Genomic DNA, 23,990 nt, shown 5'->3' on the forward strand with positions numbered 1-23,990 from the left:
GGATCGGGAGAGCCGCTGGATCCTAGTGCCGCCCGCCCGGGATCGGGAGAGCCGCCGGGAAAGGCCGGGACTGATCCCCCGGTCCCCGGGGAGGGGGACAGCGCTGTCCGGCTGTGGCAGGAGCAGCACGCCGAGCCTGAGCCGCTGCCGGGCGCAGCGCATTGCAGAGATGCCGAGGTCTCCCCCGCGCTGGCCGGGCAGCTCAGGGCCCCGCTCGGGGGGGTTTCGTGGCACAGGGAGAGGGCTCCAACGCTGGCAGGGACCTGCAGCCCTGACGCCTGTCCAGAGGGATTCTAGCTCTGCTGTGCCGGTGATGCTTTACCCTGTGTAGGGCTGTGGCAGCTGAGGCAGCAGGCAAAGAGCCCCGTGTGTTCCTCTTCACTGCCTTGCAGGAAGCAGCCCTGGCAGCACCCCCAGTTCCTGGACCACTCGCTCTGCACCCCAGCATCTGTACCCCTCCTGTCACCCCTGGCCCCCCCAGACACCACCGGACCCAGCCAAACATGTGGCATCTGTTTACATGTTCAAAGGGCTTCTGTGGGCTCAGGGCACACACTTGCCCTTGGCATGTCACATCTCTCCAGGGACATGGGAGCTGCCAGTGCCCTGTGACAGCCCAGCAGCCCTGAGCCCTGTGGGACTGAGGATCACCCCAGATTGAGCACCCATCCTGCATAATTGCAGCTGCTGGTTCCCAAATAACCTCAAATGCTTTCAGCACCCTCTTCCCTGTTTAGGCTCAGCTCCACCCCCTTGTCACCTCCCCCTCTTATTTATAGCCTGGCAGCCTGTGATGAGCTATTGAGTATCCCCCCTCCCTCGCCCCCTGTCCTGTCCTGCAGCCACAAAGGGCACAGCAAGGGGCACCACTGAATTAAAAACCATTTTAATGGCCACGTTTGCTTTGGTCTGAATCCAAGGACACTTGTGACAAGGCAACTCAGAGCTCCTAGGGCACATGTGGCTCCAGGGCTTCCCAGCTGAGGGGATGCAGACACCAAGCAGCAGAAGGCAGAGCTTGAATCCAGCTGCCTGCACCCCACATCCAGCACTGTCCAGAGGGCACAAGTGGAGCAAGGACCACAGTAGAGCTTCATCTCTGTGAGAGGCACCAGTTTGCAGCCCTGGCAGGGCTGAGCATTTCTGTCCCATGTCCTCTGGAGTCTAGCAGCATGTCTAATCCAGCATTAAATATTCCTCCTAGTAGAGTGAGCAGAAAACCAGGTCTCCCTGGGTCCATCCAGGCAGGTGTTTGGAGCTGATGGGGCTGCATGGGTCCAGCTCATTGCCCCCCATGTACCAGCAGGGAGTTCCCAGCCCATCCACCAGCTGGGGAAACAGGCACTGCTGCTGCAGGCATGGAGACTCCCTGCTCCAGGGCTTGGCAAAAGGTGTCCAACCATGGCACCGGCAGAGCTGAGACTTGTTGCTGCAGGATGAGAGCTGCCCTGCCACCGAACTTCCTGCTGCTTCACCCTGTGGCTGGCACCCTACCTGCCTGCCCAGGATGAGTGGTTGAAGACAATGTTGCTCCTCTTGGCCCAGCGGGAGAAAATGGCTTTCTCGGTGATGAAGCGGTGTCCGGCACGGCGAGCTCGCTCATGCATCAGGTACATCTTGCACTCGTCCAGCCGGCCCTTCTCAAAGTAGTGGTACGGCACGCTGGAGTGGTTCTTCTCCCTGGCAGGAGGGGACAGGCTGAGTGTGGGACTTGGGGGGACACCGGACCACCCCACAGCTGCCCCTGTCACCCCCACCACACCTGCAGTAGTTGTCGCTGACCATGCCAAAGACACAGATCTGCTCGCACAGCTCCATGGCCAGGATCATGGTGAACCAGCCCGTGCTCAGGAAGGAGCCGGATTTCATCCTGCAAAGCATGGTGGTCACACTGGAGTGGGTGGCACTGTGCCCCTGGCCCACCCACACTACGGGTGATCGATGGGAGGGACAGGAGGTACGTCAGGGGGACCCAATGGGGCTCCTCAGGAGCCAGCAGTACCTGTTCTTCCCTGTCTCATTCTGGAAGACGTCATCACAGTATGCCATCTTCTCCTCGGTCAGGGTGTAGATCTGCAGCTGGGGGTACTTCTCTGTCACCTTCAGCAGTGCCTGGTAGGTTGAGCCCATCTTCTCCCTGCTCATCTTCTTTGCTGGCCCCCAGATAAAGTAGAGGGTCTCTTGGGACTGCTGGAAGAAGTAGGGCTGGTTCCCCAGCAGCAGAGGAACGCTGGTGTGTGAGACCACCCGGATAGTGCTGCGTGCCCCCACGTCCTGCTCGTAGCCGGTGGTGGGGGCATGGTTCATGCGCAGGACACACTCCTGCCCGTCGATGGCCTGTCCCAACTGTGAGCCCAACATCTGTCCCGAGCTGGAGACGATGGCGCAGTGGTGGCACAGTGCTCGCTCCAGAGGCTGTGGGGAGATGCACCGTCAGCTCCTTCTCCCCTCCCGCAGCGGCTGGATACATCACAGCCCCTGAACCCCTTTCCCAAAGGACAGCACAGGTGGGCCCAGCTGCCCCACCAGCCCCAGCGCCGCCCCATCCCCACTCACCTTCCCGTCGGGAACGCGGCTGTACCCCTGGAAGCTGCGGACGCTGGATGTGGCGGAGCTGTCCCGCAGCCCCGGGGCCTGGCAGCAGGGCTGCATGCGGGCGCGGTAGCCCAGCAGGATGTACAGCACGGCCACCACCATCGCGCACACCAGCGTGAGGAAGAGCCGGACCTAGAAGCAGAGCGGGGGGAGCTCTCCGGGCCTGCCCACGTGCACCGGCCCCGCGCCGGATGCCGGTGGCCCCGTGGCCATGAGGGAGCTGCCGCTCGGGGGTGTTGCGGTGTGTTGGGATGCCGGGCCCGGCTCACTCCCTGCAGCAGCGATGCCCGCACGCCCTACGGCTCGGAGCCCTCCAGCAGCGCTTTTAGGGCGAGCGGCTCCCCAATAGTGGCGGGGTCCCACCGGCCCCTCGCCCCTGTCCCACCCCCTACTCACCAGCGTCTTCATCCTCGGGGGGCTGGCGATTCACCGGGCGGGGTCCGGGGGTCACCGGGAGGGTGGGGGCTCGCACCCTGCAAGCGGAGCGGGCTCAGCCGCAGCTCCCCGGGGTGAGGTCACCCAGCGGGATCCCTCCGGTCCCCCAAGGCCCAGGGTTCCCCCCCACGCCCCGTGCCGGGATCTCCTCGAGGCCATTACCGGGATCCCCCCACGCATCCTCATTCCCACGATCCCCGAGGTTCCCCCTCCGTGTCCAGATCCGCCCCGCGCCTCCGCGGGTGCCGCCCCGCCGGGCAGGGGTCGGGCCCGGGGTGTCCCCCCGGCGCGGTGTCCCCGGTTCCCAGTGCCGGCCCCACTCACCGAGCCGGGAGCCCCCCGTGCCGCCACCGGAGGGTCCTGCATCCCGCCCGGAGTGGGGCTGGCGGGCCGAGGCGGGGCGGAGCCGAGCAGGCACTGCCGGGACCGGCACCGGGACCGCCCCCGCCCCGCCCCGTGAGCCGGCTCCTCCGGGGACGCGCCCGCCCGTGCCCGTGAGCTCGTGCCCGGCGCACCGGGACCGACCCCGGCACCCACCCCGTGTGTCCCGATAGCGATCCCCGCTCTCTCCCTACCGTGTGCCTCGGTAGCGACCCCATGGCTCTTTCCTCCTTTTGCTCTGCCCTCTTAGGCTCCCTTCCTGCTCGGGGGTCCTGCAGCCTCCCGGTCCCTTGTGATCTCCCATCTCCGGGCAGCACCAGCTCCCGATGAGCCCAGGGACACCACAAGGGTCCGGAATGGCTCAGGAGTGGGGCCAAGGCAGGTGAGACCCTCAGTACCCCAGACCCCATCAAATGGCTCCAGGGGGGTGTTCATCACCTGCAGCCCCTCCTGCCAGGGTCAAGCCGGAGAATTGTCCCCAGAGTGAGCTGCCTGTTGGCCCAGGGCAGGGCACTGGACTTTGATTTCTCCCACTGGTGATAAAGAAACATGAGATGTAACCTTGAAACGGACCCCTGTCCTGAACAGGCCTGATACCAGAGAGAGAGGAAGTGACAGGGACAGCACTGGGCTCCTGCACAGGAAGCAAGGCTGCAGGGGGAGGTCACACCTGCAGCTGCTCTGTCACCACCGAATTCTTTCACCCTTTGCTTCCTTCTGTCCCAGCCCAAAACCACCCTTGTGGGGTGGGCCGAGCCCTGGCCAGCAGGTGAGGGGCAGGGAAGGGCAGCAAGGGGTTTGACAGCTCAGCATGGCCTGGCAGCCTCTGCAAGAGCTGGAAACAACCTCCAGCCAGAGCCTCACCTCTGGACCCTCTGCTGGCTCCTGCAGCCAGGTTCAGCTGTGGCCCTCAGGGTGTCCCAAGCCACCAACTTCACCCCCAGGCAGGATGGGAGACTGTGGGACATGCTGCTGGCAGGAAGTTCACAGTACATGCAAGAGGGGTTAGAGTTCCCCAAATCTGCCCTCCCCAGGCAGGGTACAGCAGCCCCAAGCATGGCAGAGCCAGCACAAAGTTGGGCCAGGTTCTCTCTGGTGCTTCCCTGCCTGACCTCAGCAGCAGCACCTCTTCAGCAGGATGTCATGCACTGCCAGGGCCACACAGCTGAACCCACCCTGGCAGGCTTGTGGCAGCCCTTGGCATGGGCAGAGGACAGGGAGTGAGACCTTACAGACCTTTATTGAGGGTGATCCCGTTCGCCCCATGGTCCAGGGGAGCTGCCAGGAAAGGAAACCCCACGGGAGAAGGATACTGCCACCACACCTGCCTGCTCAGCCCCAGCCTGGCTGGCACATGGAGCCTTCTCCAGGGCAGGCATCCAGCCAGGACTGAGAGCTGTGATGGGAACCACACCCAATACTTCGCTGTGATCCAGGACATCTCCTCACCACCCCCTCAGCTGGGTGGGATGCAGAGGGCAGCACTGTCCCTGCACCCTCTGCACACCCAGCCTTGTGGGAGTCCCTCTTCAGAATGGCAAGAGCCCCCAGCACTGTAATTAGCCCTTCCAGAAGCAAATGGAGAAGGCAAACCTGTCCTTTCCAAGCCCAGAGTCTCATTTCTCTCCTTTCAGACTTGAGTCAAAAAACCCCCACAAACTGTAGGTAAACTTTTAAATAAAATTCCCAGAAGGAACAAACTACTGGGCAGAGCCAGAGCTGAGGGGAAGGGGCACCCAGAGAGTGGGCAGGGCAGCCCCAGCTGGGGAGCAGGTCCCTCAGCAGGGGCTCTGGTCCCTCACTTGATGAGCCTTGGATGAATCCTGCTTCTCTTTGGTCAGTGAACTGTAAACTACAGGTTTAGTCTCTGCAGGAGGGAACGTGGGAGCAGCTCAGTGCTGGGCACCTTGGAGATGTCTGCCTGGAGCTGCAGGAAAAGTCTTTTCCTGGCTACGATGCCGCAGCGTGGGCACCTCCCCATCTCCTCAGCTGGGCCTTCAGTCTGATTTCTTGGCGTGTTTCCTGCTCTTCCACATGACGAACATTATAAAAACACCTGCCATGAGAGAGAGAATAGATTCAGGTAGGAAACTTTTAATTCCAGGCATTTCTAGGTGTCGACCTGGTAATGAGAAACAGAATCTAAGCAGAACAAGAAAATTCTGCTGTCCAGAGGCTCCAACAGCCAAAGTCACACACAAACACAGCCCCAAGTCCCTGTGCCAGGCTGAGCTGCAACAGTTACCACAGAGTGTCAGGAGTGCCACACATTAGCTAAACCCATACCAACCCTCTTCTCTCTTCCTAATTTAGAAGTTTCTAATTAGAACAACAGAAATAACTCTCACCTATAAATAGCAGCAGCAGCAGCCCGGCTGCCACAGGGATGATAACTGCGTATTCCCGAGGCAGGAAATACTGGTGGATCCCATGATCGCTGTCAATGAAGGGCTGCAGGGACAGAGAGGGGTGTCAGCAGGTGGGCACAACACCTCGAGGTGCAGCCTCGAGGTTTCGGGAGAAACACGGAAATATCTGGTGTGAGATGACTAAAAAAGGGTGCCCAGACCTGCAGGTGGCTCAGCCACAGGGACCAAGAGTGGGTGGGCAGTGAAGGTTTTGGCGTTCAGTAGACAACGAGGGGCAGCTCTGGGGCTGGCACAGGGTCCCACAGCCCTGGGGGCTCGGGGTGGGCAGAGCTGCTGGTGCAGAATACAGCAGAAGGGAGCAGCTGATGCAGCTCTGCTCCATGGTTATCCCAGCAGGATCCCCCTGCAGAGGCCAGCAGAAGGCTCCGGACACTAGGGAGCAGTGTGAGGATTCCCACACGGCAGCCAATACTCCGACAGCTCTGGGAATCCCGCACAGACATGGCTCGGGCAGCAGAGTGAGCAGATGCAAGAAGGGAATTCAAAACCCTTGGAGTTGGAGGGAAAGCTGGGAGCAGTTCAGGCATTAGCCCAAGGCTGAACCTGGCCTCTCACACCTGGAAAGCTCGTGGGGAAAAGTTTCCTTCCAGGGAGAAAATTGCTAATGATCTCAGCTGATGTGTCCCCAAAAATGGGAAGCCTCACAATCACATTTCCAGAGCCCTGCATTCCCTAAACTCTTGTCCTCCCTACCAGGCTCCAGATTTGTTACGATTTGCCTCTTTCTATGTTTCCCTCTGTCATCTCCCACCAGAACCAGGAATCTGGGGGATGCAAACGTGGACGTTGATGACTACACCTCCATCGGGGCCAGGCTCCAGCTCTTCCCAATGGCTCATCCAGCCCCAGATGGGTCAGCCCGTCTTGGAACAGCAGGGGGACACCACGATCAGTATGATACCCAGACAGAACACGGACTGTGCCAGCACACACAGGACACATTTCTGCCCTGAAAGGTTTAACCCAGAAGGCAAGAGTCCTTGGGGCACAGAGACACATCACCAGCTGAACAATGGCCAGGAAAACACCCGAGTATGGAGTGACTGCGGTTATATTGGCCAGAGGAACCCATACCAGTACGATGATCCAGAGGGTGTAGTAAACAAAGAGGACGAGGCTGAAGGCGACCAAGCCAAACCCAACCAGCTGGTCCGTCGCTGTGGCCTGCAAAGGGAGAGACAGTCAGAGGGGATCGCCACAGCTCAAGCAGTGGCTCAAGGCAGCTGCTGTTGGTTACGTGACCGCGAGGATGAGACACTGCGGCGGGATAATCCACCGTGGGCCGCCGGGGCCTGCCGCAGGCAGCTCCCTGAGCCAATTCACACACCGCACCCCAAGGACCGACCCGACGCGGCCGGGACCGGTCTCTCCGCAGCGGCGGCGGCCAGGGAGCCTCGCGAGGGCTCCGGGCCGCGATTCGGCCCGAGCCCCCCCCGTGCCACCGGGCCGAGCAGCGCCCCTTCCCCGCCCCGCCACGGCGGCCCGCTCCGGGCTGGGCCCGCACTCACCATGGCGGCGCCCCGGCCTCCTCCCCCGGCCCCGCCTTTCCGGCGCGCCCGCCAATCAGCGAGCGGTCCGTCAGCCCCGCCCCGGGAGCGGCCAATCAGCGGGGGAGGGGCGGGGCCCGAACTCCGTCACCTCCCGGAGCCGCGAAACGCCCGGAGAGACGGCGGGAACGGCCCGGGAACGGTCCGGGAACCGGCCCGGGAACCGGCCCGGGAACCGGCCCGGGAACCGGCCCGGGAACCGGCCCGGGAACCGGCCGGGGAACCGGCCCGGGAACCGGCCGGGGAACCGGCCCGGGAACCGGCCCGGGAAACGGCCCGGGAACCGGCCCGGGAAACGGCCCGGGAAACGGCCTGGGAAACGGCCGGAGGGGCGGCGGGAAGGGCCCGGGAAGCGCCCGGAGGGGCGGCGGGAAGGTGCAAAAGGCAAAAGCCGCTTCCTCACAGGGCTCCTGTTCACCTCCAGCCCCGTCAGGCAGCAGCCATGACCATCTGCACTGAATTTGGCTCACCCTCCATTAAGGGGGTGGCGAGCCTGTGCTGGCCAAGAGGCTACTGAGGTACAAGCAGTGAGGATCCAGAGATATTTATTCTCTGGAGTCCTGCTGGGCTGTGGGCTCGATCCCCCAGCTGAGCCTGGCAAGATAGCCCCAAGAGGAGAGGGAGTTTAGGCAGAGCTTAGGCTGGGACAGACAGGACAGAACACTGCTGGGGACTCAGGCAGGTGTCACCTTTCCCTGGGATCGGTGTGTCCACAGGACTGGTGCTGTGCTGCCAGCTGCCCTCTCCAGGAAACGGCTGGGATCTCCTCTCCCAGCTGCCAGAGAAGGCAGCCAAACTATTGTAGGACCAAGCATGCCCTTCTCAGCCCATAGCAGGTATTTAAAACAAGAAACAGAGCAAGAAGAATCAGTGTGAAGTACCAAAAAACCTTTATTTTTCCCCCAAACCATAACAACATTTGACATTATATTGATTTCCTCATATATTTGTTATTTCTCTACATTAGGAACCAGATACAGAAAATACAAACACGATCTGTTGAATCAAAGACGGCACAGCATTCCGTTAGAAAAAGAAACAAAAAAACTAGAGGAGCAAGATAGAAATGGTGAAAAATAGTCATTCCCTCCAGCCCAAACTTTCCAAGAATCATCATCAAAATAGAGCAGTGGAAGTAGCTTCTCTTTCTAAACGCACTTCTGCTTTAAGACAAAAGTTAGATTTATCTTTAGATTTTCAAAGTAAAAAAAATGTTAAACTATCTTTCAAGCAATTTTGGAAGTTTGCATAGACCCATTCCCTTTCCAAAAATATCAGCCATCTCTCTATAGAATCTGATACAAATCGAGTGCGCCTCAGCTGAAGGTCACCAAGCTCAATTCACTTTCAAGAAAATAAAACATGATCTCCCCTTCCCCTCCCTCCCCCCACAAAAATATGGGCTCTACCGTTATTTCATGTGTTTGAGGCAAGTTACCAGGCTCAGCCGCATCCCTCGCTCAGAGTTTCATCCAAATTCATTTCCCAGGTTTCCACGGCCGCTGCCTCCCGGTGGGCAGAGACGCTCTGGAGGCAGCGGCATCGGAGGGCGCAGGGAGGGGGCTGATGGACACAGCTCTCAGGAGGGAAACGGGGGGAATTTCGCATTCATCGATCCCTCCCCAGAGAGGAAGTGGCTTTTCAAGGACAAACACCTGCGACCAGGCAGAGTTTGTAGGAACTTGTCCCTGGGGACTGGCCTTGTCCAAAGGGCTCAGTCACCAGAGCAAGAACTCAGCTAGAGACCAGGTGGGGCAGCAGGGATGGGGCAGGAGGGGTGGAGGGGGGTCTGCAGCCCCCAGGTAAGGCAGCGAGGAGGGGAGGGGGAGCCCCTCGCCAGGAGGGGTTTAACTGTGGTGCTCTAGCGTACCTGGAGTGAGGTTTTCCCAGAGGTTCCTGGCAGCAGTGCAGAGACCAGCTGCACTGCCACCCGCTTAAAAAGAAACAGCGACGACAAAATAAATAAAAAGTCAACCCCTCCTATTCGGATGAGAATGAAATACTATTTCTTCAGGCCTCCACCTGGTTCGGAACACTCTAAAAACTGAAGCAAATGTTTAAAAGGGCTTGTTAAACTTTCTGCAGGGGACAAAGTGATGTGGCAATGATGGGGGGAGAAATCACACGCCTGCTGCCCATCACTCCAAGGGTCAGAACAGCACGAGGCCCCCATTTAAAGTGCTGACCATACAAAAGATGATGATGAGGGAGCAACATCCTTCTCCCCCTTTTCCCATCACAATTTCCAATTGAAATCCATCTCTTTCACCAAGTAATGACTAAGCCTATTCTTTTGGACACTCAGTTTTCTATTGGTTTTAAAAAAAGAAAAAAAGTTAGTAAAAAAGTTACACTGAATTTCCTAACGCTTTGCAATGTGCTTCCACCAACTAAAGGTCTAGAAACCAGGAGCAGCGCCCACACGTTTTGCCTGATCCCAAGACTGAAGCAGAGAGCCAGCTCTGCTCTCCGGGGCCAGCCAGGTGTGAGCAGCCCTGCTTGTCAGCATCAGAGACACAGGGGATGCAGAGTCTTGCCAATAAGGTCCTTTTACTTGTTTAAGCCACCCCTGAATCCCCTGAGAAGGGGAACAATGAGGGGAAGAACATTCCCCCCCTAAGCCCCCCTGAAATAAAATATCAATGAAACAATAATGCAGTTGAAAAACACCAGCCTGCTGGGTTTGTATAAAAAAAAATTCCATAAACTTCACAACAAAAAAGAAAAACCCAAAGGAAACTAGCCAGCGGTTTGGGTCTGGAAACTGATTCACTTCTTAAATGTTCAAAGTCCAAAGAGGAACAGGCAGCAGCGATGCCACAAGGAAAAAGTGCTCATGAGATGCAGCTTCCTGAGGCAGCAGTGAGTGTGTGGGACAAGTGACCCCACAGCCACCAGCTCGGGTGCCCACGGCTGCCTAGAGACTGCTGGGCACTGCTTGGGCTGGATGTGCAGCAGGAGCTCTGCATGGGATCTACAAATAGGAACAGACTGCTCCTTCCTCCCTCCAGGTCTGCTCCATGTGCCCCAGCTGTGCAGTGCAAGGCTGGATGACTAGGACTGCTTACTCACTCAAAACCAGGGGCAGGAGAGCTGAAAAGCCACACAAAGACCAGGATCTGTGGAGGCACTAGGGTGGAGACAAGAAATACCCTATGAGACACAGTTACCAGAAATGCAAGCAGTGATGTGCCAAGCCACTGGAAGAGAAGCCAAAGACATGCCCAGGTTGGCCACAGTGATGTGATGGAGCAGGTTATGCCTCTGCCAGCCTGGGAAGAAGAGACCAGTGCTCTCAAAAGCTCAACTGCTTCTCCTCTTGCTTTGCTGGGAAGATGCTCTTCCCTCTGTCCCACTGGTTTCGTGACATGCTGAGCTGCCAGTGCCTCGGAGCAGCCAACTCTTGCCAATGGAGGCCAGAAGAATGTCCTGGGATCCCAACTGCTCTGACAGTGACTACCATTGTTTTTCATGGGAACAGAAGCAAAGCAGAAGAAGTGAGCTGGGTTTTGGCCTCTTTCCTGGCTTATGCTTGCTCCTTTCAAGTCCTGGTTGGATCTGATTTCCTGAGGGGCTTTGTTGGCCCCTGGGGAGCAGCCAGACCCTCGGCTCTGCACAGCCATCCACAGACAGGGCAGAACAGCCACTGCTGTCCGAGCCTCCTTCTGCCCTCACCCTGACCTGAGCAGACGGTCAGGCCAGGCCTGGCTTTCTGGCACTGCCCCAGGGAGAGAGAAAGACAAGCAGTTCTCTCCTTCCTGCAGACACGTGGCACCCCAGGAACAGGGCAGGATGCTCAGCAGCCTGCAAGTGAGTGCCAAACCTACCCAGGCTGAATGAAGAAGAGATCACCATTAAAAAAAAACCTAGCAAGTGTGAAAGTGTGAAAGAGCTTTTGTTCTAGGCAGTCTCAAAAGATCCAACACTTTTTCCTTACATTAAAATCAAATCAAGGTGTTGTCTGTATCCCCTTTTTATCCTAATTCAAATTTAATTCCCTTTGAAGGCAAAGGGTGGAAAAGATGCATATCCTATATGTGGTCTGTCCAAACACAGGAAGAGTCCTCTTGACTCAAATAGAGAAACCATCAAAACAGAGTATGCAACTGTATAGTTTTACCACACTGCTAAGCACCCTCCCCATGCAGCATCCTTAGCTAGAAGGGTAAAAAAAAAAGCTAAATCAAGGCCCTTTCATTCCTTGTTTCTCATTCTGCCAGATTCCCTTTTCCAGCAGCTCATCTGCATGCATTCTGGCCAAAGAGAGACCACAGTTAATGCTTTTTTTTTTTTTTTTCCTCCTTTAAAAGAGGCTTTACAATAACTAAGAATTTGAATGACGTGATCAGTTACAAGTCTTTCCTTGCTGAACAGAATGAGTGTGTGCCTGTACACACACACAAGTGTCAGAGGGGAGCCAGGTCCTGGAGTGTGGAATTGCTCCGAGGGCACGGCTGCTGAGTGCTACCACAGTACACTGGCAAAAGAGGAATGGGCACTACACACAAATAGCTTATCAGCTGAGGGGCTCTGTACAGGGAGGGCTGCAAGCACAGCCTGCTGCTGGCCCACAGCCGGGGGCTGCCCAGATCCTGGCTGGCAATTCAGCTGCCAGGAGAATCTCCATGTGGGAGCTGAAAGGGATCGACATTTCTGCCACACACTGCAAGGAAAAGTGTCAAACAACTGCAGAAACCAAACCCAAAGAAGAGCAATTGAAAGATCAACCAGAGAACAGTTTGAAGCCTTGTCAAAAGAGTTCACTCACCACAGAGCAGGTCAGAACAGCTGCTGTGGCTAATGCAGCAGCAAACACCCCTTCTACGCTTGAAGGCAGAGACAGTAACTTCTCCCCAGCCCCAGAAGGAACCAGCTCAGGCACAGATCTCTGCTGACAAGGCAAGAAAGGCAAAGCAACACCAAATCCCTTACTGGCCCAGGCCAAGAGAGGCAATCGACATCACCACCACAACAGACACCACTGCAGTCAACTGCATCCAGCTCTGGTCCAGGGAAGGGCTGTCAGACAAGATTCTTTTCACAGTCCAAGAAGGGCAGGTCCCTTCCTGAGCCAATGAAACAAGGAAAAAAAAAAAAAAAAAAAAAAAAAAAGGCTTTGTATTCCAAGCTCCAACAGGACTATTTGCTGAATCAGTCCAGCAAACACAGATTATACTCCTGGAATAGTGAGTAGAAGCCTCCTCCAGGTAAAATCTGTAACCTCTAAAGTGCTCCTGCTAATGCTAGTTGACGAACACCCCCTTCCATGCCCAGCAGTGGAAGGGCTGCTGCAGTTGGTGGTGTGATGAGCACTCACATTTAACCGTTCACCAACTCCCAGCTGGATTGCGGCAGTTTTCTGAAATGCACTTTTGGGAAGTATTTCCTATGAGAAGATGTTGTCTGGGGATGTGAGGATAGGAAGGTGAAGTGTACACCACGGCATACCTTGTTCAGTACAACCATTGCCTTGGGAGGTGATGTTCCCTTGCAGAGTCAATGGAATAAAGCATCCTGCAAGTGGCCATGTCACCGTGTCCCCAGCAAGCAGCTCTGGGTTTGGTTAGAATGGTTTCCCCCACCCCCAGTGGTTTGAAGAGTTCACAGTGGTATAACCCAATGTTTTGGGGAGACAGAAACTGAGAAGTCTCCTGCTGCAAAGTGAATGGGTGGAATGAGGGATGCAGATGAGCAACATCCTCTGGGACTAGCCCAAGGATAAGCCCCACAGACACCTTGTGTCTGAGCAGAAACAGGGGGAAGGCATGCACTGGAAGGACCAGGAAGCAGAGAAGGACAATGCCAATGCAGGGAAAGTGCATGTTCTGGAGTGGTCTTGGAGTAGTTCTGCAGTGCAAACGTGTGGGGAGGGGCGTGGAGAAATCCCTTCTGGAATGCTGCATGAAGAGAGGTAAAGGTTGGCATCCATGTGGCAGAGGACTGGGTAGGGGGCCTGTGTCCAGCAGCTCTACCCTGTTCTTCACATTTAGTGGGTTTCAATCACCACAGGCTCGTAAACTCCAGATGAGACCCTGGGGAGGCAGAGGGGGAGAGGGGCCGGTTACTTTCCACAGTTATTTTGAGCAACCAAGCTCTGATTCAGAGCTCTCCACTCTCAAACATCATCTTCTAAACCCACATAAAAACACTGCAGGTATCAGTGACAAGGAGTCAGCCTTGTGGGAAGCCAGTCCTTGGAAGAGGGATAAAGAGGTGGCAAGTCAGCAACAGAGCCCTGGAGAGAGCTGGGTATGACACATGAGCCCTTCTACAGGACACAGTAAAATGGGAGTATCCTACCCAGAACAAAGAGCCAGAATGCCTGGCTTTGCTGTGCTCCTGGCATTGTTACCAACTTGATACATCTTTGCATTACCATGTCTGCTTTTTAATTCTACTGAAAAGATGCAATAAAGCCTCAAATGCAACTGGCCAAAAGCAGTACTAAGAGCTATAGTGACAAGAAAAAGTTTTATTGCTTCAGAAGGCTTTCATGAGAGAACAAGCCCTCGATGATTATGGAAGAGGCAGGGAAAAGGGACAATAAAAGGCAGGGAAAAGGGACTCCTTTCCCTTCCTTTCCCTTCCTTTCCCGCTCTGCTGCAGTTTTGCTGCAGGCCAGCAGGAGGCAAAGCTCCCTCCTCCAGGAACAAACGGGAACCAGCCTCTACCATTTTGTCCTTTCACTCCTCACTTCTGTTCCTGGGTCTAACAACCAGGATCCCATTATCCCTCTGAGCTCCTGCTGAGAACTGCATTCATACTCTAGTGCAATTGCAGCCCGCCACCAAAGGGATCCCAGGGCTGTTAATATGGGAATAAAGCCACCATGTAGCACATGATGTTTAGAAATCTCTCCTGTAGCAAGAAGTGGAAGTTTCCAGGTACAGAGCCCACTAATCTCTCTGGAGCCCCTCTGTCTGCCAGCCTTTTAGGAAACCTACCTGTTTCCCAGCTGAATACCGCTCAGCGTAGTTGTTCCGTCTCTGCTCACAAACAACCTCAAGTTGCTGTCTGCAGATAGAAAAGGAAGACAGACATCAAAATCCAGAACTACCGAGGCTGCCAGGAACTCCCCTCCCAGACACACAATCAGCAAAGAACAAGTGTGTCTCAGCAGATGCACATCCACACTTTCTGGTGGTGTTCCCACAGTCATCGAGCCCCTGGGAACTCCTTTCCTTGCTCCAAAAGGGAGCCTCCACACATGAAGCTTTGGAAGAATTAAAGCAGAGATATTAATTCAGCCATACTCCCCCAGCTGCCTTTTTTAAGGCAATTCCATTGATGCAAATTCTTGGTCAGCTTACACACATCTGAACAGATGAGGGGCCTCACACTGCTTTGGTAGAATCACTGGAGGAGAAGCTCAGTCTGTTCTGCTGGTGAGAGGCAGCTGTACTCAGTCTAGTTCTAACCCATGCTGAGAGAGGTATAACTCCCCACATGGTAAGAGTGCTGCCATGTGCAACAATTTAAAGTGACTAATGGTAAATAAACAAAGCACAGACAACAAGCTAGGCTCAAGTTTAAAACTTGACAGAGAAAACCTCAGATGGAAATATCAGACTAGAGATTGATTTCTATGCTAAACTGGAAAATGAAAGTGAAAACAAAAGCAGTTATATTATTAGTTTTCTCCTAACAGATGCTGTGACTACAATGGAGAAAACCACTTCATAAGCTCTCTGACAGACCTGACCACCAGCACATGGTAACCCATGTTTCTGTAGAGATGTGCTGCTTCCCCTCTAGTTGTGCTCTCCTCTTTTGGCAAATACCCTTGGCCTGACCTGGACAAAAGGCACTAGAGCAGTGCAGACAGCTGATCTCCACTGTACTGAGAATCAGTGTTTTTCCTCTCCCTCCCTGCACGTTTCAGCTACTATTCAATCTCTGCTGTCATGTGTGGAACAGCAGCAAGTGCTATCTGTAAATACATGTGCAGCTCTCACACCCATGTGGTTAATCTACCACAGACACACCCAGCAAGCACTGAAAGCAAATAGCTGTCAAAAGGAGAAGGGAGCCCATGGCAGATCAGATCTGACTGTAAATGCTTGGCAGCCTTGTGAAAGGAACAACCCAGACATCCCCTCTGAGGCTTCTCCTCTCACCTTCAGTATTGCTGACATCTGTGAAGTCCTGACTCTGCATTATTTTCTCCACTATATCATCAGCATCGATCCTGGTGTCATCCACTCGGGTTGGGTGACTCTCCATTGAATCCTTTTTCCTCCTGGCAAGAGGAAATACAGGAAAAACTTACTCAGCCTTTCGAGACACAGACTTCTACACACTGCCCTGCTTCTCTTGGCCACAGTCTCCTCCTCAGTGGCCACAATCTGATCCGCTGCTGCCTGAAAACAAAGGAGCAGGTTCTGTCTCTCCTTTCCCAGAGAAATGTCTTTGCTCCACTGTTACTCACCGGGAGGGTCTGTCCAGCAGGAGGGGTGGTCTGGGGGGGCGAGGTGGCTTCTCCAGTTTGTGTTCCCTCTCCCCCTCGGGATACTCCACGGTCATGCTGAGCCCCCCGGAGGCGCTGCTGCTGGTGGACGTGTTCCGGCGGTGGGTCAGGTCGGACATGCTGGAGGAGCGGGAGTGCTCCGTGCTGTAACCTGCCAACACAGAGGGATTGCAAACCTCATCTGCTCCCGTTCCTGGCAGCACAGCTAATGGGCAGGGCAGCTTCACAGCAGCACTTCTGCCCCTGCACACAGAGGTTCAGACTTCTCTGAGCTCATCTGCACAGACTCAGCAGGAGGCTGGTATTACAGAGCAGGGTGAGAGAGATGGCTGCACATCACTCTCACAGGAGCTTGTTGCAGAAAGGAAAAGGGATGGCAGAGCTGTGTGGATCAGTGGTTACCAGAGATCTTGGACTGCTGGCTGGCATAGCTCGAGTTCCGTGAGTGCCCTGAGTGGAAAACTTCCTCTGGGCTGGACAGGTTCTGATCCGACTCTTCTGGGACACCTGCCAAGGAGAAGAGGACACTGCTCACACCATAACCAAGCCAGCACATGGTGCACTGATCAGATGAGAGTGGAGGCTGATCTTGGGGTGACAGATCAAGGAAAGGGCAGTCTACTGGCCAGAGCCCCTGCTGTACAGGGCTTACAAACACCCAGGGAGTAGGGAAGATCACAGTGAGCTTCTCTGACAAGTTTATCACTATTTCTATCCACCATGTGAATTTACAAACATCTCTGCGCGCTTGTAGAATCTAGAAGGACAAGTAGTGTCTGAAACTATCCATAGTTAAAAGCATCAAGCTAAGACCAAGTAAGCATCAGATGGCCACTGACAGTGAAGTATTTCAACCTCTGTTTTTTTTCTGCATTACCTTTCCCTTTCTATTACTTGTGAGGGTCTGTAACATTTAAATAATCTCTGAATTTTATAAAGTCAGCATAACCCCTGCTCCTTTGCAAGTCCTGCTTGTCTCTCTTGCAGGAAGCTTATCCAGAAGTGCACAAATGTAACACATTAGCCAGCTTTTTATGAACACCACTTGCACCACGTGCTCTGTCACTGAGGGGATGAGACTCGAGTGCTATTTTGGTGCAGTGTATCTGCCTGCACATTTGGAATGTGCTGGGAAGAAAAAAAAAACTGATGTGAAAATGCAGTGCCCTTGAAAACAGGCTCATAGAGAAGCCAAAGAACTGCATCAGCAGCTGGAACAAGGCCACTAGACCTTAAACCAACCTCTAAAACCTTCAGAGGAACTTTTCTGGAAGATAAATCTGAACAACAGAATAACTGAGTATAGAACAATGGTAAGTGTCATTGAACACAGTGGAAAGCAGGGATGAGTGCAGTGCATGAATTATTAAATCCCCAGCAAAAAAAACAAATTGCTTTATCTCCACTAACAGAAATACACATGTGGCAAATATTCAACCTTCTTCTCCTCAGTTACACTTAGATGGCTTTGTTATTCTCAATATTCTTAATGAGTAATGGGGTTGAGGATGGGTGTGGGAAAGCATGAAAAATAAAGAATTTCTGTGCTTTCAACTGCTGGGAAAAACAAAGGAGTGTCCAGACACAGACACACATTGCATGGCTCCAGGGTGGGCATTCAGACCTGAGCTGAGAATGGCAGTTCTTGGCTTGCTCTGGCGCAGGGAGCCAATTGTGGAGGAACTGCTGCTGCTGGTGGTTCCCTCACCCTTGCAGGTCAGCTGCAGAGTAGAGTCCTGCCCTGGGATGGTGATGGATTTGGCGGTGGAAGGAGGCCTGAAATCAGAAGGCAAGGAGGTTACAGACTGCCAGGCAGGGAGCAGCCATCATTCTGTCTATCCCACCCTCCTCAGTAGGGGGAAGCTGGCAGCCCTCTGACCAGCAGCTCAAATGGGATGGTGGGTTTTGTTTTCCTACATGAGAGACTGGTGTCTTCCCTATCTTGGACTGCATTATAAGAAAAATCAAGTTTTTGAGGTAAATTAAAGCAAAAAGGGCCCATTCATTAATTTACATAGGACAAGAGGCTCAGAACTTGCACTGTCCTCCAGGACACCATCCAGAGCTGCTCTTTCACTCCCAACACGTGTCCACTGGCCAGCTGGCTTCACAAACAGGAACCAGTTTGCTGTTGTCCCACTCTCAATTCCAGCTTCCTTTCTTTTACACCTCTTTGGCCAAAATGAACCCTTTTATCCCAGCAACCCTGTGCCCCTATGAGAGCACTTTTATGACAATCAAATAACCTTTCCCTTTTTTAACTGACTATTAAACTCCTTTTCAGTGAAACTAAAGTGTTTTTCCAGCTGTCAGAATTATTTTTCTGATTATTCCGTGAGCTCGCAACATCCCTTTGTAAATGCTGACTGCAGGGCAGAGCTGTGAGTGCCTGGAGCCCCCTCCCTTCCTCCAAAAGTGCTTTTGGGTGGAAGCCACAGCATGTGCAGCGAGGCAAAGTGAATATTCCTGTTGGAGCCCTAACCTCCCTGTAGCCTGAAGTCTGAACTGGAACTAAAGGATCATATTATGGTTTTTAAGTGAGGAGTGAGAAATAAAATCTTTTGTCTCACTCAGAGCTCAGAGAGAAGATGTTACATGAAAGGGGATCTCTGCAGTATTTTGGAAGAGAGCATATTTAATGCAAGCAGCTGAATGGCTACAAAGCTTTCAGGAAACTCACAGCATGCCTTCACCAGGAAAAAACCCTCCCTAATCACCTTATCAGTGATTTGCATGCACCCAGGTGCTTTGGGGACTTTGCTTCATGGGTTTTTAAAGCTTTTACAACCTTAAGCAAGCAAACTGTTCCTGCAGCAGCTGTGGGAGCAGCCCTTTGGTCTGTCAGCTCAGCTGCTCTGCCCCTTCCAATAACCCCAGCAGGAGAAGGTTCATGGAGTGCTGCAAAAAAATTAGTGCTTGGAAATGATTTCCCAGCACAGTTTAATTCCTGTCTAACTCTAATGGATGTCATTTACCAGAAGCTCTACTGATCAAGGACTATTCCACATGCAAAGCTTCTATTTTTAGATATTTGCACATCATCAACATAAAAGGGAAAAGTGGGAATGACTGCAAAAATCCTTCAAGAAAATTAGGAGGTTTGACTTTCTGACTGAACTTACTTAGATTAAATGAATATTTATATCCTATTCTGTGTAATTTTCAGGCATTCTAACAGTGGGACTTGCTTTCCTTGCAAAGGAGCAACAGGTATTTTTGTCAGACATTATTACCAGACATCCTAGTACCCTAGATTTAAAACATCTGTTACTGCTATAAATGTATAGTTTAAGATATACAAAACTTCTTTATTATACTTCCTTCTGAAGCAGCAATTTTACAGAATCAGATGACACTGATTTTGGGTTTAAAAGTATCAGAAAATACTGCAGCATTATGAAAAGCCAGTCACAAAACAAACCTACCAAAAATTATGCAGCATTTTTAACAAGAATTTGAGCTACTTTACACACCCCAAGCTAGCTCCTAAAATTAGACCTTTTAGCCCAGAATACAACTGCTACAAGAGTTGGCCTCAAGGTAAAGCTTTCTTCTCTCAGACTGTTGGGAGGCAACATGAAATATTCCTTTGGGCACCTGGCAGCCCTGCTGTGTAGTCACACCTTCCAGCACACCACAGCAGGGCTGAGATTTGTGATGCTGCACTGTGGTGTGAGGGAAGATGTGGCCAGGATATTCATTGATTCATCAACAATTCTTTAAGCTGCAAAACTGCTCCACAGCCTGTACTTATTCTTTCCTATCATTATCCATTAAAAAACACCACATTACTGCAATTTCTCTGCTAATTAATACAAGTTGTGAGCCCTGAAGAATAAAAAAAATTAAAATGATTCAGCCTTAAAGTATTTTTGTTGCTGTTTCAATCTGAGATCTTTATCTCCCATGATATGTGCTGAAGCGTGTCCACTTCCAAGACTGTTTTCTTTATTGACCTTTCTCCTCTTGGAGGTCAGTGAAACCAAGCCCAGAGCCATGAGAAATTCTATCCTTCAGGCAAAACATGAAGTTTGTAATCAAAATCTACTGGTTTCCAAAACCTAAGTTGCACCAGCCGGGAAAATACTGTGCACAGCAATAATCAAAGCTGGGAAATCCAGAGCAGAGAACAAAAACAATTACTAGCACAGGCTGGCTATACTTTTCTGGCTGATTCAACCAGTTTTACTGTATTTCCCAATATATTTCCCCTCTCTCCTTCAATTTTAGTGTCTGCCCAGAATGGGGTAGACCCAGGAACTCACGTTTTGAAGCAGGGGTCCCCAGAGAGCAGGGACATTCCGATCGTGACCTGGAGAGGGGACACAAGGCACATCATTAGCCATGCTGCACTGAGCTCCTCACTTCCCAACTGCCAGGAGGTCAAGGGCTAGGTGTAAAGATCAACCAGATCTAGCTCTTTTCCCAAGGAAATCAGCTTCAGGGATTTAGCAAAGTATTTTCCTCCTTGGCATCAGTAACTCCAAGTGGCAGCAGGACACCACCAGGCCACACTGACAATGCACTGTAACAACCTTTTCCCTCCCTCCTGTTCCTGGTTTCTTTGTCAAGGGTCACTGCTTGGCCAAATCAATGCCAAATTATCAGAGGGCAACTCTGATAAATGGGAAGCTTCTCAAGTCAGTCTAGCAGCACAAAAGCAAAATCACATCTCCACACATAACAGGACGTTCTCTCAGGCCTGGCACAGCACTGTGATCTCCCCAAAGTCCTAAGTAGGTTTTCTACCGTGTAAGTTCTAGCTATTGTACCTTTAGGATGGAGTTGTCCTGTCGGGTATTCTTAGTATCGTATCCTTCCAGCAAGCAGCAACGGACAGTGGATCCAGAGCCTGCAAATTCTGCCAGATTTAGATCAGCAAAGCCCAGCTGTAGCCAAGAAAACAATGGAGGGGAAGGTGAGAGAGCAGCCATTACTCCATAAAGGGATACACAGTGTCACATAGACCCAAGGGAGAGAACACATCTGTGAGCAAGGGCACTAACAGGAGCCAGGACACAGTGGTGGCTGTGAAGTTTCCCTGTTCTTGAGCATGGACAGGGTCACATTCCTAATCCCAAGATAGATGGACACTTGGAGGCCTTCTGGAAGGCAAGCCCACATGGAGGAAGGGTGTACAGTAGTGGTGGTGGCCAGGACAGTGTTAACCAGCCTGCAGCCATTGCATAACCAAGGACATGGAAAGCACTAGGTCAACAATGTGGAAAAAACAGAATCACACATACACAAACATAATAAGGCACTCTTTGTATTGGGCCATCCCAGAATGCAGTGGAGCATGTGAACCAGAAGATGAAAGGATATTGTTACAGGGGGAAAGTGACACCATCCTAAAAAAACAACTGAGACTATGGGCACAGGGAGCTGGAGGCCCAGAGCCATGTGGCACTGCCTGTGCCTCACCCCTCAGAGGCAGCTGCTGGGCTGGGCAGCTCCTCCTCAACACTGCTGAGGTTTAACTAGCCAGGGGTTTGTTTTGACAGGCAGAAGGGAAGAGAAATATTTGGAGAGATTTAGTTGTGAGCTCTCTAAACCTTCTCTAACAAATGGGAAGCAAACAGGGAAGGTGACAAAGCTGAAGATCACATGCATTTTCAAAAAGGGCACGGATCTCTCCAGAGTAAATACAAACACAATGAAGAGCACCTTTTTTCCCCTGCCCTAATCCCTGGTGTATTAACAGAGTGTTTCAAAGAAAAAGTTCTAGCTTTTTTTCATGCACAGCTTTAGGAACAGAAGGCAGTTGTGTCTCATCTCGTGTGATCAGGAAGACATGCTGTACTCTGTACGTGGCCAAAGCATCCAGGCGTGGAGCATCTGCGTCACATCAACAACAGGTCAGCTCCCAGGGGAACAGGGAGCACAGGTGGAGCAGCAGCAGGTCGTTCTGTGCTCTGCAGCACATCCCTTCTGCCTGCTGTTGGCAGCTGGATGACACAACTGAACTGAGAACCCCAACAGTAGCACCATCCTATGGAATTGTGGTGCCTCTGTCAGCTGAGGAAGCTGATAGAGTCACAGCACAAAAACAGTCACTGCCAGAGGAACCCTGGTTCCCACTGTTCCAAGTCAAGAATCACAGTCTGCTCCAGACACATGACTGAGGGGGATACAGCAGCAAGATTAATATAGCTGCTTCCTTCATCCCATTCTTGAAAGGGAATTTCTGATGGCAAATTAAAAAAAAAAAAAAAAAAAAAAAGTGGGATAGAGAGGGAACCTTTTATCAGCATAAAGAAGGAAAAAAAAAATAACCTTTCTCCCTCTCTTCTCAATTCTTAAGAATTCCTTTAATGCAAGTGTTTCTTCAGCCCTTGCTACAGAAATTTCTCTGTCTCTTCCAGCCAAGGGCTATGCTGTTTGCTAATTATTCACCGATAAGGAAAAAAAACAGTGAATTTTTATCTCTTGGAGATAAACAGGACAGAGGAAAGCCACACAGGGAGCTGCAGTTCATCACTGGGACAAAAACACAGCACCACCACACCAGAACAGCATGGCACAGGGGTGGCCCAGACCCAGATCCCTCTTCCTCCACCACAGCACTAAATTCTGAGGAGATCAACACTGGAGCAGAGTGTGGGAGAACCCTCCAGCAACCCACACAGCATGCTGAGGTCAGAAGCTCTTTCAGGAAGCAGACTCCCAGTATATAGAGGAAAGATCCCTTAACAAAAGGATGTTTTCAGCTATAACCTTTCAGAATAGTTTCCTCAGTTTTCCAGCCAGCTGATGGTGTTTCTTCCAGCTCAGGGAAAGAGTTTCCGCTCTATCAGTCCTTCCTGTCGTCTTCCGCTCTGCCACCCCTGACACCGAGGTGACATTCACGTCAAAGCTGAAGGTGTGCAAGTCACTGGAAATTGCCTGGAGCACAAACAGCCCCATCATCCTCAGCCCCTGCTGATGGGGGACCAGGTACAGAGGGCATTCACAAGTTTCATTTTCTTCTACATCTGCTGCCATGACTGGAGAAGTTCTCAGCTGAATTAGGATAGTTTAAAAAGGTGGGGACTCACGGTGTAAAATGGGAAAATAGCTGCATGGACATGGACCACAGCCTTCTGCTAGAAACGCTGGGAAGCCCAAATTAGTTCTGTCATGAGGACATGCCTGGAACAAGCCTGGTCCACAGGGCAAGACTGCAATCACCCTTGTCTGGTGTGACATCTCTCATTTCTGAGCTGCTTCAGATCATCTTTGCTGAGAATGCATCTGTCTTTTTCACAGGAAACCAAGCAAGATACCAGCCCATGAGATGACAAGCACTTGAGATTGGGTCTCCAGTTCTGGGCTGGGGGAAGTAAGTCTCTTAAATGCCACTAAACCCAACTGGAGACTGAGTGAAAAGGAAGTAGGTTAGAACATGACCTGAATAAGGTCTCCAGGTTAACTCCACTACAGAAATGTGCCTTCAGGCTTCCTTTAATTCTGCCTCCTGTGGAAAGTCTGAGGATGGACACTGCAGGAGGCAAAGGAAGATGCATTTACTATGTCTCTTCATCCAGCTATGCTTCTCTCCCTGGACATGCAGCTCTGCAGAATGAATAACCTTCCCACAGTGTGAATTTAGTGAAACTGATGGCCCTAGAGACCATGTCCTAACTAGCAACCAAAAAGGAACGATGTGGGCAGCCACACTGCCTTCTCCCAACCAGCACAGCAGAACACAGCAGCTAGTACAGTACACCCTTCACAACCAGGTGCCTCCATGGCCTCAGAAGGGATATTGATGAGAAGGAATTCTTACATGGCTGTGTTTGACCAAATCATCTGTTTATTAGAAGCCAGCAGCAGTGACTCATTTGCAAACAAATATGATTTTGGGCACTCTGTGAGCTCAGCTTCTAAGCCAACATTGTCTCTTGATCCAACACAAGGAGAAGAAGGGGGTGGCCCATTGTCTGTCCCACAGCACAGACAAGAAAATGGAAGGAAGAGAAACCAAGACTAAGATCCCTGCTGATTTGTTTGGCTTTTGCCTCAGTGTCTCCTGTGCTTTGGCAGGCAGTGATTTCTGCTGTAGCCTCCTGCTTGCACTCCTGAGGCAGTGAGGTGCCTGCCTCAGCTGGCTGCCGTGCTCTGGAGAACAGAACTGGAGTCTGTTTCTTTATTAAA

At 52.3% G+C, this 23,990-nt stretch overlaps 3 protein-coding genes across 3 annotated transcripts in view; all 3 read right to left on the reverse strand.

The window, feature by feature from the left end:
* Positions 1 to 870: 870 nt before the first annotated feature.
* On the reverse strand, positions 871 to 3,449 carry ST6GALNAC4 (ST6 N-acetylgalactosaminide alpha-2,6-sialyltransferase 4). Its single transcript, XM_015644473.2, has 6 exons — positions 3,355 to 3,449; positions 2,992 to 3,068; positions 2,557 to 2,727; positions 2,003 to 2,415; positions 1,763 to 1,870; positions 871 to 1,680 (listed from the first exon to the last, which is right to left on the reverse strand). Exons 2-6 carry the CDS (start codon positions 3,001 to 3,003, stop codon positions 1,491 to 1,493), a joined length of 894 nt encoding a protein of 297 aa, XP_015499959.1. The 5' UTR covers positions 3,004 to 3,068; positions 3,355 to 3,449; the 3' UTR covers positions 871 to 1,490.
* A 1,183-nt stretch (positions 3,450 to 4,632) lies between these two features.
* DPM2 (dolichyl-phosphate mannosyltransferase subunit 2, regulatory) lies at positions 4,633 to 7,416 on the reverse strand. The gene is made up of 4 exons (XM_015644474.1): positions 7,349 to 7,416; positions 6,915 to 7,004; positions 5,760 to 5,862; positions 4,633 to 5,467 (listed from the first exon to the last, which is right to left on the reverse strand). The coding sequence occupies exons 1-4, from the start codon at positions 7,349 to 7,351 to the stop codon at positions 5,409 to 5,411; spliced, it is 255 nt and encodes an 84-aa protein (XP_015499960.1). The 5' UTR covers positions 7,352 to 7,416; the 3' UTR covers positions 4,633 to 5,408.
* An 838-nt stretch (positions 7,417 to 8,254) lies between these two features.
* Positions 8,255 to 23,990, reverse strand: part of FAM102A (family with sequence similarity 102 member A) — a 37,734-nt gene continuing 21,998 nt past the window's right edge. Inside the window, exons 5-12 of the mRNA XM_015645156.3 lie at positions 20,627 to 20,743; positions 20,120 to 20,166; positions 17,479 to 17,630; positions 16,257 to 16,361; positions 15,816 to 16,005; positions 15,505 to 15,626; positions 14,332 to 14,401; positions 8,255 to 13,419 (exon numbers count right to left, since the gene is read on the reverse strand). Coding sequence (XP_015500642.1) covers positions 13,374 to 13,419; positions 14,332 to 14,401; positions 15,505 to 15,626; positions 15,816 to 16,005; positions 16,257 to 16,361; positions 17,479 to 17,630; positions 20,120 to 20,166; positions 20,627 to 20,743 — 849 coding nt within the window. The 3' untranslated portion in view covers positions 8,255 to 13,373. The remainder of the gene's footprint in view (positions 13,420 to 14,331; positions 14,402 to 15,504; positions 15,627 to 15,815; positions 16,006 to 16,256; positions 16,362 to 17,478; positions 17,631 to 20,119; positions 20,167 to 20,626; positions 20,744 to 23,990) is intronic.

This window comes from Parus major, chromosome 17, assembly GCF_001522545.3.
Source record: "Parus major isolate Abel chromosome 17, Parus_major1.1, whole genome shotgun sequence".
NCBI lineage: Eukaryota > Metazoa > Chordata > Aves > Passeriformes > Paridae > Parus > Parus major.